The following is an 11551-nucleotide window of genomic DNA, read 5'->3' as shown; positions in this document are numbered from 1 at the left end:
GGGCTGTGGTGTGTCCCCCGGGGCGGTGGGCTGGGGGCTGTGGTGTGTCCCCCAGGGTGGTGGGTTGGGGGCTGTGGTGTGTCCCCCGGCGCGGTGGGTTAGGGGCTGTGGTGTGTCCCCTGGGGCGGTGGGCTGCAGTGTGTCCTCTGGTGATGTTGGCTGGGGGCAGCAGCATGTCCCCTGGGATGCTAGGACGGGGTCTGTGGCGTGTCCCTCAGGAGCGCAAGGGATTGCTGTGGTGTGTGCCCGGGGTGTGGGGAAGGCTGTGGCGTGTCCGTGGGGGCACGGGGCGTAGTCGGGGGGCTGCCGGGTTTGTGCGGGAGCGTGTGCCGAGGGCAGGGTGCTGGGGCTGCGCCAGCACGCAAGGAGCGGGTGTCCTGCTCTGAGCCGGGTGCGGGGGTCCCCGAGGGGCAGCAGGTTGGGGCTGGCTGGGGAGACAGTTTCTGAAGGATGTTGCTGTCGATGTGCCATTGCTGTAATGGGCGCGCTTGTTCTCACTCCCCCCCTTTCTCCTTGCCATGGCAGCATTTGGATGTTCGAACGCTCAGATTCGTAAGTCTTTCCTCACGTCTAGCTGCTTTCAACATCAACTTTACAGCGCTGTGTGCTTGTCCATTGCTTTTGGACTGGGAACAAGTACTTCAGCTCACACCCGCCAAAAAGAGAGTGTGTGTGTGTGTGTGTTTATACTTCAAAACTCAGCTCAGCGGTTTTAAAATGGTGGTTGCTCTGTGCGGGCTGTGGTGGTGCTGGGCATTCGGAGCTCCTAGAAAATGGTAGCCGCCCGGAGCTCCACATTCCCTGGGTAGCTGCAGGATGCGGGTGCTGAAGGCAGGAGCAGTGCGGGCTCCTTGCTGTTTCGTCCTCAGCGTTGGGCTTCTCCCATGTTTGAAATGGCGTGAGACACCAGAGCTGTTTGTAAAAGCCACGTTGTGATGGCTGTTACTGGTGTTTTCCTGCTTAAAGATTCCCCTTGGGCCTCCCTTAACAGAAACCCTGTTCTGTATTTGCAGGGGCTCGGCGCTGCTTGCTTGTCAGCAATGGCAAAGCCTCAGAGCAAGGATTCTGGATTGAAGGAGAAGTTCAGGAATCTCCTGGGGCTGGGAACATCCCGGGGAAGTTCAAAGTCATCGGAGGGCAAGCAAACAGAGTTTATCATCACTGCGGAAATACTCAAGGTGTGAGAACTGACCGTAGTAAAGGTGGGGATAGTGCCTGGATTACCTGAGCTGAGAGGATCGGAAGGAGGGCTTGCTCATTCTCCTTTCTGTTTTGACATTCATTCCCTCTCCGATCATGCCTTTTTACCTTATCTCTCAGTTCATTCTCTAGTGAAATGGATATAAAACTCACCTACTTTGAAGTTACAGCATTTTAGTTATTCAGTGTTTGAATACTTTTGAGGTATTTGATAGGATGGTGTTGTCTTACGTCAGGTTACAGCGTGTTTCCTCAGAATAAGTTGCTCTTTTTTTTTATAGTCTGAGTTTGATGAAGTTTGTGTAGTGGCAGTTAGCACAAGCTGGAAACTGCTTCTATTTTATGAAAACCTTATGGTTTTGTGAAAATTTAAAAAAAAAAAAAAATTGATTCCAGTAGTTGGTACAGCAAGTCTGTAAGCAGAATAGTTGGCACACAGGGAGGAAAACACATAAAAGGGAGGAGACCAGAATCCCTTCCCATCTGTGCTGGAGCTGCCAAGCTCTTACCTGCTGGCAGGCTGAGGAGCCGAAGTTAACATCCCTCCTTTCTCTGCCCTTCTCCCGTGAACTGGGCGAGCGCCACAGCCAGCGAGTTACTAACTTTTCTGAAGAAAATTAGATGTTCTGTCCTGGAGGTGAAAAGCTGCTTGGCTCCAGTTCTGTGAAAGTTTTAGTTTTGACAAATCATTTGCTAATGGAAAAAAGTTTTTGGAGAAATTCCTGAAAAGCTCCAGTGATGACTAATGGTTAGATCATTTTGGACAAATATGTAATTTATTTTTCAGTGGTTCGTGATCCCCTTTGAGAAATGGAAAGTGTTTCTAGTAAGATAAACTGTTAGCTTATTTCTACATTTCTTTCCAGGAACTGAGCATAGAATGTGGATTAAGTAATAGGATACGAGCAATCAGTCAAATTTGTGAAGTGGCAAAAACAAAAAAAATTGAAGAGGTAAGTTTCAAAGTGTTCAGTGAATGTTGGAAGGATGAAAATTTAAGCAACAGCTTTTAACCTATTGTAAGAGGCTCCTGTAGTTTAGACTGCCTTTTAAAATTGGTAATCCCAGAAGCAGTTTTGTGCTGTCCAAACCTGTAAAAGGATGGCTCACACGCCAAGGAAATTAGTCTTGTCCAACCTACCAACTGTGGAGCAGAGAGGACATAGCTGACGGGCTTCCTGAACTGAATGGAAGGAGAATGCTGCGAATATTCAGGCCTGTTCAGGACAGTTCGTGGGAGATGATGTTAATCCTGTAGAAGAGGTGTTTGCTAGCTCCTTCTGTCTTGTTAATAAGCAGCCTCAAATTGGTTTTAAACTCATCGTGTATTCGGGTGAAGGTTTCTGCACAAATGTTCACACTAAAGTAAGTGTGTGAACGAAGAACTTGAGTTACTGGGGTGCAAGTGGTCACGTAGGACGGGATTTGGTGTTTCTCATGTGGTTCATCTGAGCTTATGACCGGGCAGGTGAGAGTGTCCCTCAGAAAAGAGAACTCTGGACATGAAATCCCTGGAGATCTTATTCGTTAACTTGCCATAATTAAAGACTGACCTACTGGGTAAAGATCCCAGAAGAAGCTTAACTTTCCTACTACTGCCTGTCTCCTATGTTTGTTTTCAGCATGCAGTGGAAGCAATATGGAAAGTGGTAGCTGATATGCTCCAACCAGAGCGCCCTGCCGAAGCCAGGCATGCTGTTCTTCATCTGCTGAAGTCAATCGTTCAAGGACAGGTGAAAACAAACAAACTGTAGAAGAAACACTACACTTAACCAAAATAACAATAAGCTCTAGTTTATTTTGGTTGTGCCTAGTAAATGGGAAGAGGAAGCATTTAAATTTAAGTCTTGGTTTGACCTCATAGCAAAACTTTTCATACAACTCGTAGAAAACTTTTCTGGTTTGGGGCGATGTTCTTGAAAAAGAGGAAATACTTTGGGTTAAGTTCAGCATAGTACAGCAAATTTTATATGGTCTTTGCCCAGACCTATTAGTCCTAGTCTGCAGCTGGTTTTGATGTTTCAGCATGTCAAGTATGCAAGAAGTTCTGTATGAGATACTTTTCTAGGCTGGCCAAGTTAAGCATACTATGAATTCTTCAGATTTCACAATGTGCTATACAAACATAAGACTGTATCAGACCGAAGTTCTAGTTTTCAGTATTCTGAAAAAGTAGGGGTAGATGCTTACAAAAAGAATAGGCATTGATTCTGGTTTGTTGGCTTGTTTTTTTAAATGCTCTACTGGCAGTGCTGTCAGTTGCAGTTTCCATGGATTACTTTGTGTATTGGATGCTGTCCGTGTGTTGCTGGACAAAATGCCTCCAGCCCTGCGTGCTGATACAACAGATTAAGAAGACCTGAGCCATTGTCGGTAGCCAGTAGAGGTTGGAGATATTTTCAGGAGACTTTCATAGCCTGTAGGAAAAGAAAAGAATTTCAAGCGTGAAGATTACTGTTATAGACCTTGATAAGGTCCAGGCCTTAGCTGTCTTTTTTTGTTAGTGACACTGTTATTCCCCTCCCCTCCTCTTTTTTTTTTTTTTTTTTTTTTTTTAAAGGGTGAGAGATTAGGGATCCTCAGAGCACATTTTTTTAAGGTTATTAAGGACTATCCCTCCAATGAAGACTTGCATGAACGGCTTGAAGTGTTCAAGGCTCTAACGGAGAATGGACGATACATCACCTACTTAGAAGAAGAGTTAGGTGAGTATTGTCTCTACCCCTCTTCAATTTGGTGGGAGTAAGTCAAGGGACAGGCATCCAGTGATATGCGAAAAAGGTAGCGATAACACTTCTGGGTAGAAGGCATGTTGTAACAATTTGTTTTCCTTCTTTAGCTGACTTTGTACTACAGTGGATGGATGTTGGTTTGTCTTCTGAGTTCCTTCTGGTTTTAGTGAACCTGGTGAAATTCAATAGCTGCTATCTGGAAGACTATGTAGCTGACATGGTCCAGTAAGTTGTTTTTTTTTTAACTCCTACATGCTTATTCTTGGTAAATTACAGGAGAAAGTTGCAGATCAATGTACAGATTTTCATCCGATCTGGATCTGTTTCATTCCAGGTCATACCTGACATTTCTGACAAATATTTGCTTTTCAGTTCTTACAGTGTTCAGATCTGTTTTAGTTTAACTGCATGTGCTTTCCCCATTTCATGTGATGGACCTGACTGCATTGCTTAGTCTCACAAAGGGTCTCTGCTGTTGTATTAGTATAGGCATACTGAGTTGCATTTAAGTGCAACTTTAAACTAACTTTATAAAAAAGGTTGTAGTGTTTAGTGTCTCCAGGAGTGTTACCAACAGTGCCACAGTGAGGGGAATGATGAGTAAAATAACATGCCAATTTACTTGTCTGTTTTGGCTCTTTTTAATTTGCCTAAAATCATATTAAGCAAACAATTATAATTAAATGTTCTTTCCTAACAGCAAGATATGCCTCTTGTGCATTCAGACTTCATCATCTGTGGATATAGAGGTCAGTAATTTGAGTCTCTCTTAGTACTTTAGAATTCTTTGAAATTATTTGAAACTGTAACTTTTACAAACAAAATCAGATCATCAGACTCTCAGTTTATTCTCATCTTACAAGAGAGCTAATACAATGTTATGAAGTAGTTGTAAGCCATTGGATCTCGTACACCAATAATAATTTTATTCTAAAACAAACAGAGCATTGATAAATTTGATAAGCGAATCAGTTTTTCAACAGTGCTTTTTATGGTTTACTTTCTGTCTTGCAATGATTTAAAAGAAAAAAAAAAAAGACATATCTGTATCCTTTTTGACTTCCAGAAGATTTCCTGGGTCTGCCAGGTTAGCATTTGACCTGCTTTATTCGTAGAGAAGTGTATAACCATTTTGTCTTTCTGTTTCCCAAAGATTTCCTTGCAAGTCCTAGATGCAGTTGTTTGCTATAATTGTCTGCCATCAGAGAACCTGCCGGTATTTATCATCACTTTGTGCCGTACCATCAATGTGAAGGAGCTCTGCGAGCCGTGCTGGAAGGTCAGAACTTTCTTGTAGTTTTGTTTTTAATGAATTCACTGTTTTGGCCTCATAGATGAAATCTCAGATGTGCCTGTGCACATCTGCCATAAATTTCAGTTTGGTTCCAGGAGTAAATTAAAAATTGTTTCAAGTATTAAGGGATCAGCACATTGTTAGTGTAAATCCTGTCATGTCCACGGAATTTACCCATAGTTTCCTCTCAGCTGATGTGACAGGCTTCTGTTGTGGCATGGAAATGGCTGGACACATTTACTTACCATAAGCGGCCATGATCGGCCAGCTAACTGCATATTTAGGCTCATGGGTGTTTTAACAATTGGATATTTAAGTGTTCTCTTTGAATTTGCAGCTTATGCGCAACCTTTTGGGAACTCATTTGGGACACAGTGCCATCTACAACATGTGCAGGATCATGGAGGACAGGTAAGGAAGGTGTTTCTAACGAAACCCAAGGAATTCAGTAGAGGTCCCATTGAGATAGATAGGGAGCCACTGACCTCAGTAGAACAAGCTGAAGGTTCTGGTGCTTAGAAATGAATTCCTTTCCTAGTTATGCTGCTGAAGTGCTCATTTTTTGGCTTTTCTGAATTTAATTTTCCTTTGTTTGAAGTTGTACTAAATGATTTTCTGCTTTTAAAGTTTGTAAATTGCTGTGCAAGGCTCTGATGTATAAGAGCTGGGAATTCCTGTTGTGACAGTATATATTCCTATTGACTCTTGTATGCTAGAACAATTGTAGCATGGTCTAAGACTTTGCTTCCACCTGTTCTTAGAGCTTACATGGCGGATGCAGCGCTGCTGAGAGGAGCTGTGTTCTTTGTTGGGATGGCTCTGTGGGGTGCTCATCGCCTCAATTCACTCAAGAATTCCCCAACTTCAGTGCTGCCTTCATTCCTCAAGGTAGGATGGGATGCTGGAGGAACTTTTTAATCAGGTATACATCTGGACCTGTACAAATTTAGAAAAAAAATGTGGTCCCCTACACCAAAGAGATCTTTGTATGCCTGAACGATGAGAGGCAGCAATGGGGTATGGGGTGAAGCGTGGGGAAACAGTAAAACAATAGAGGATTAAACTTTGAAACTGAGGCCTCCTCTGGAATATTTTTCTTGGCCAGAAAAGCAAAGTCTGAATTCTTTTTATCAACTATCTATATTGTGGGTACTTTAGCTTAAAAAATAAAAACAAAGCAAAAACTTTCACTCTTTCCAGTGTGTGGTACAAAAAGTGAGGGACAGTGTCTTCAGGGACAGCCTCAGACCTCTGTTTTTCTCATCCGGGTGCATCAAGCAGGAATTACTAGCTTTAACCTCCTGTGTCTGCTCTGTAAGATGGGACTGGATTTGACATCTGATCTACAGCTGTTTGCAAGAGTGCGTAACTGCACTTTGTAAAATGGTTCTTTGCTTTGCCCTTTGTGTATATAGACTTGAATATATTTATCTTAGACCTTCAGGCTAAGTTCCTAATTAGTAAGGTGTGTTTCATTTGAATTTAAGAGGGTTTCTGATCACTGCTTTCCAACTGTTAACTGACTGAAATCTGTATTCCAGGCCATGACATGTCCCAATGCAGTTGTGTCTTATGAGATAGTTCTGTCCATAACACGTCTAATAAAGAAGTATGGGAAGGAGCTGCAAGCTGTAACATGGGATATCCTTTTGGACATCATGGAGCGATTACTGCAACAGCTGCAGGTAAGTGTTGAGCCTGTCTTGACGTGCTTTCAATCAAAAGACCTTGCCATAAATATTTTTGCAAACTGATCTCCTGTTTGTACACTCTAGTGAACTTTGAAGCTGAGCGAAGGTTTAGCCCAATTCTCAACACTGTGCTTCTCAACCGAGTTTTCTGTTTGTATTTAAAAGTTAGCACTTTCTGGTAAGGTGGAAGCCTTTTAGGAATGTTTTTGTCTGTTTCAGAGTCTGGAGAGCCAAGAACTTAAGTCCATTGTGCATGATCTTTTGACTACAGTAGAAGAACTCTGTGACCAGAATGAATTCCATGGCTCTGAAGAGAGATTTTTTGAGCTGGTGGAAAGATGTGCTGATCAGAGACCAGTAAGACTTTACTTACTATTGTCTTCTTTTGTTGCCAGTTGAATCCGTTTTGTTACTCGGTACAGTTGAAAGTTGGGAGTCCTGAAATAGCAAGTGGTCAGAGAATCACAGCAAGGACTTGCAAGAGCCTTATTCTTGGGGTGGGGGTTGGCAGAATGGATATATTGTATTTGCTTATACACTAAAAAAAATTTTTGATCTTTCCATGAAAGGAATCTTCTGTATTAAACTTGATAACATACAGAGCTCAATCCATTCATCCTGCCAAAGATGGCTGGATTCACAACCTGCAGATGTTAATGGAGAGATTCTTCAGGTATGAAATCATAACTTTGTGAATACAAGGCACTTTCAAATGTTTCTTGCTACCTTTTCACGTTAGATAATTTTGTTTTCTGAAGATCTAATGTTAGTAAATGACTGCTAAGAAGTATGGTAGTTCCAGGGCATAGTACATGAGAGGATTTCGTTTAACAGAAGAAAAACTTTCCACTGAGTTATTTATGCTGCTTTTTTTTTTCTTTATTTCCATTGGATGGTGCTGTTCCAATTAGCTTAGGCAGTTATGTGTTCCACTCCACAGCACTTTGTAGCTCTGACACCAAACAAGACTTTCCTGTTAAGCGTTAGGATTGCATATGGTTATCCAGTATTAAAGTTATCTGGTTTTGAATTGGTACTCCTAAAAGTGCTCTAAATATCAACATACACCAATAACAAACTTCTGTCTCTTCTGTGAAATGCTGCCAAAGAGCAACTTTGCCTCGGTGCCATATGTTTGGTTTTAAATTTGCTCACCAGAGCACTTGTACTTCTGACATGTGCTTCCTAGTTTGGATTGGAAATGGGAAAACTGCAGTTACAGGTCTCCAGAAGGAGTAAAAGTTGAATTGGGATTCCAGTTTCCAATTGTTCTTGAATCTGATTTCATATGTAGAGACATTAACTGAAGGCTCAGCTGTTCTAACTCTTAAGAAGTTTCTTAGTTTACTTTTAGTTTTACTTTCCTTTTCTCCTCTTCCCCCTTCCCTAAATATCAGCAACTTTATTTTATTCATCTTGAATTTGCTCTTCCCGTTTTAGGAACGAAAGTCGTAGTGCTGTTCGTATTAAAGTTCTGGATGTCTTGTCCTTTGTCCTGAGTATTAACAGACAGTTCTATGAGGTGTGTGTTTATCTGTTTCTGATGATCACATGTGAGATCTTAAGTGGGTGGGAAAGGCTTTGGTGAGGCGTGTTTTATGGTGTGCTTCAGGTCATCTCTGCCACTGGGGAATGCACAGAACTGTGCTTTAAATGTTGCACACAATAGACACGTTTCTTTAGGATGCTTGTAGGAGGACTTGCCTTTTAATTGTCCTTAGTTGGATACAGGTATGTGCAACTTGCAGTGGGAGCTGCTGTGTTTTGAGGACATACCTGGTTGTGTATTTGCTTCCCTGTTTTAAGGTCAGTAATTCCAAATACATTTTGTTTTGGAAGAAAGGAAAGTCAATGTGAGAGATGTAGAGTTTGTTTAAAAGCTTTGTAAAAAGGTAAGGTCTGGACATCATCTGACGTGAGCAGATTGACTTGTCTTGGTGCTTGCAGTTTAATTGCAATCCAAGATGGAAGCTGTCTGAGAGAGGAGTTACGGAAGAGCTCTGGGATGTTTTCAGCTCCTTGGAATGTACCCAGAGTGTCAGAGGACAGGAGGGGGCAGGATTCCTTCAAGATTTGTGAAAACGTGATGCTGTTGCATGTTTCCTCTCTCTCTCAAAGAACCAAAAAGCCTAGAAATCCCTTGTCAACAGTCTCTTTGAGCCTGGGCTATCAAGTCTGTAGGATAGATGAAAACCAAAGCATTGAATCCAAGTTCAACAAAAGTCATAAATATTTGGAGGGATGGCATACAGAAATACTTAATTGGATGGAAGAGGAAAGATCAAGGAACCAAACAGTTAGTTGAGGAACAAGCCTGGTACCAGAATATCAGTGTTCTTTTGTTTGTAATTATTTGTCTCTTTAGCATGCTGATTGAAGAACTGACAGCAGAATGTCAAGGCTTATTAAGGTCTGTCCTCTTGCAGGAAGAGCTGATAAACTTGGTTGTGATCTCTCAGCTGGCTCACATTCCAGAGGATAAAGACCATCAAGTCCGAAAACTGGCCACTCAGCTACTCGTAGACCTGGCTGAAGGCTGCAACACACATCACTTTAACAGCTTGCTTGATATCATAGAAAAGGTGAGGCAGAGTTCGGTCGATTGTCAGTAGCATCACCACATCTTTTGCCAGATCCTCTCGCTGTGACTGAGGAGGCTAACGTGTGACTGTTGTCAGTTGCATGGCTCAGCAGGGTGTTGCAAAACTGCTGGGTTTTGGAGGATGCAAGTCTGAAGTGCAGAGCGGAATGGAGCTTTAGAAGCCTTATCGATGCACGTCCAAGCTACCTGACAGGGCTTGCAGAATTTCCAGCAAGGATGACTTGCTGTAGTCTTTCTTGACCTTCCAGGATGGAAATAAAGGAAAGGTGTGTTGCAGATTTAAACCATGTATTGCTTTTCTTTTTAAAAGGTGGCTGCACATTCTCTCTCATCTCCTTCTGAACTGGAAGAGAGGGACTTGCTATCGTATTCAGCTTCTTTGGAGGATGTCAAGACAGCAGTTCTTGGACTCCTGATAATTCTTCAGGTAAATGCTGCAGAGCATTAACACGTCTTCTTCAGAATAGTCTTCTGCTGGACTTGGTTTTTTAGATAACTGTTCTCCCACTATTAAATATTCCCATTTTTGTTTTATCCACTTAATATTTTAACTCTTGTTTTGGTCATTCGTTTTGTTTTTGGGTACTGTGTGACTGTTTGCTAAACGTTTTATTTTCTTAATTTCCATTGTACAATGAATATGAGCACATTTTCATGTGTGGAGGGCAGATGTGTTCATAAACTAGCAGAAAGGGAGTGGTTCATAACCTTGAATGGGCCCGTTGTGTTTGGGTAGTGTGTCCTGAGATATGGTTAAGCAGTTGTGAAGAGCTGGTTGTTCCAGCCAGTGCCCTTCTGGAGCCAGGCAGAGTTGCTCTGGAGTCTTTGCAGAGGTTCTGTCCAGAGCCATCTGTTCATCTTGCTTTCAGGAGCAAGTTTTTGCTGTGTGTTTCTTCAATTCTCAGTGCAGATACATGTTTCTGAATAACAAGTGTCAGTCTGCCTTTTGATTTGTGTTTCTATTCCTCTGTAGACAAAACTCTACAGCTTACCATCCAGCCATGCGATGCGGGTGTACGAGATGCTGATTCACCACGTCCAACGCCATTATATATATGCGTACAGCCTTGCTGTTGCTAGCAGCATCAGATTGCAGGTATGAGCAGTAACCTGTGCTTTCAGGTCGAGAGCTGCATGCTGTCTTTGGAATTCTTGGGTGGCAGGTGGGGAATGTGTGCTCTAGAGCTTGCCAGAAGTAGAATTAAATGTTTCTTGGCTAACAGGAGTATGTATATGTACTGTAACACCAGAAGTGATGCCTCCTACAGAACTAGCTGCAGCATCTATTAAAAATCCCTTTGTACTTGCAAAAGTGTCACATGGGGAGGTTGGGAGAGTATTCCACTGGCTTGGGTTTTGAGTGATTCCAGTGTCTGCTCTGTTACAGGTATTTGATTTCCTGCTGATGCTTCGAGCTGACTCCCTCCACCGTCTTGGCCTTTCCAACAAGGATGGAGCAGTGAGGTTCAGCCCTTACTGTCTGTGTGATTTTGTGTAGGTTTCTCATTGCAATAAGCAAAAGCTGTTTTCCAAACTTTGGTATTTTTGTATGAGCTTAATGGTCCATCAGTAGCAATCTGCAGTTTTTCTAAATCTTCCAAATCCTGATGAGTCAGCTGCTAGACAAGTCTATAGTTACAGCCTAGGATTGTCTCAACTAATAACTCATTGGTGAATTGTTCTTACAAATGACTTACCTACAGAGCTCTCAATCTCAGATGTGAAATTTCTGTTCCTGCTCACAAAACTTCACAAAAATATTTGCAATTTCCTGCCTCAAACCAGTTTTCACACTGAGATTTGATTCACTGATTTGTACAAATCTGTCTATTTTTAATTTTATAGCTTGGTCTGAAGTTCTTTGTGTAACACGCCCCAAAAGATATCTTTCTAAATTTGCTAGGGACCTGGATAGAAAAATCCTTAACCTGACCAAACTGACTCATTGCTGTCCGTCTACGGGGCACCGTCCTGTTTTTTTTAATTGAAAATGCAATTTATATTCTGATCTTGATTTTACATTACATGTATT

The 11551-nt window shown here is 42.1% G+C and overlaps 1 protein-coding gene across 1 annotated transcript in view; it reads left to right on the top strand.

The window, feature by feature from the left end:
• Positions 1-538: 538 nt before the first annotated feature.
• The window catches only part of TSC2 (TSC complex subunit 2), a 33898-nt gene continuing 22885 nt past the window's right edge, over positions 539-11551 (top strand). Inside the window, 18 exon segments of the mRNA XM_050905725.1 lie at positions 539-552; positions 1014-1178; positions 2067-2153; positions 2823-2933; positions 3800-3905; positions 4040-4157; positions 4633-4681; positions 5086-5211; positions 5564-5637; positions 5988-6114; positions 6768-6911; positions 7137-7274; positions 7487-7590; positions 8358-8439; positions 9344-9499; positions 9830-9946; positions 10493-10615; positions 10907-11013. Coding sequence (XP_050761682.1) covers positions 1041-1178; positions 2067-2153; positions 2823-2933; positions 3800-3905; positions 4040-4157; positions 4633-4681; positions 5086-5211; positions 5564-5637; positions 5988-6114; positions 6768-6911; positions 7137-7274; positions 7487-7590; positions 8358-8439; positions 9344-9499; positions 9830-9946; positions 10493-10615; positions 10907-11013 — 1907 coding nt within the window. The 5' untranslated portion in view covers positions 539-552; positions 1014-1040.

Source organism: Gymnogyps californianus, chromosome 15, assembly GCF_018139145.2.
Source record: "Gymnogyps californianus isolate 813 chromosome 15, ASM1813914v2, whole genome shotgun sequence".
Lineage (NCBI taxonomy): Eukaryota > Metazoa > Chordata > Aves > Accipitriformes > Cathartidae > Gymnogyps > Gymnogyps californianus.
The sequence above is the reverse complement of the archived record's forward strand: the minus strand, read 5'-3'. Positions and strand labels throughout refer to the sequence as shown.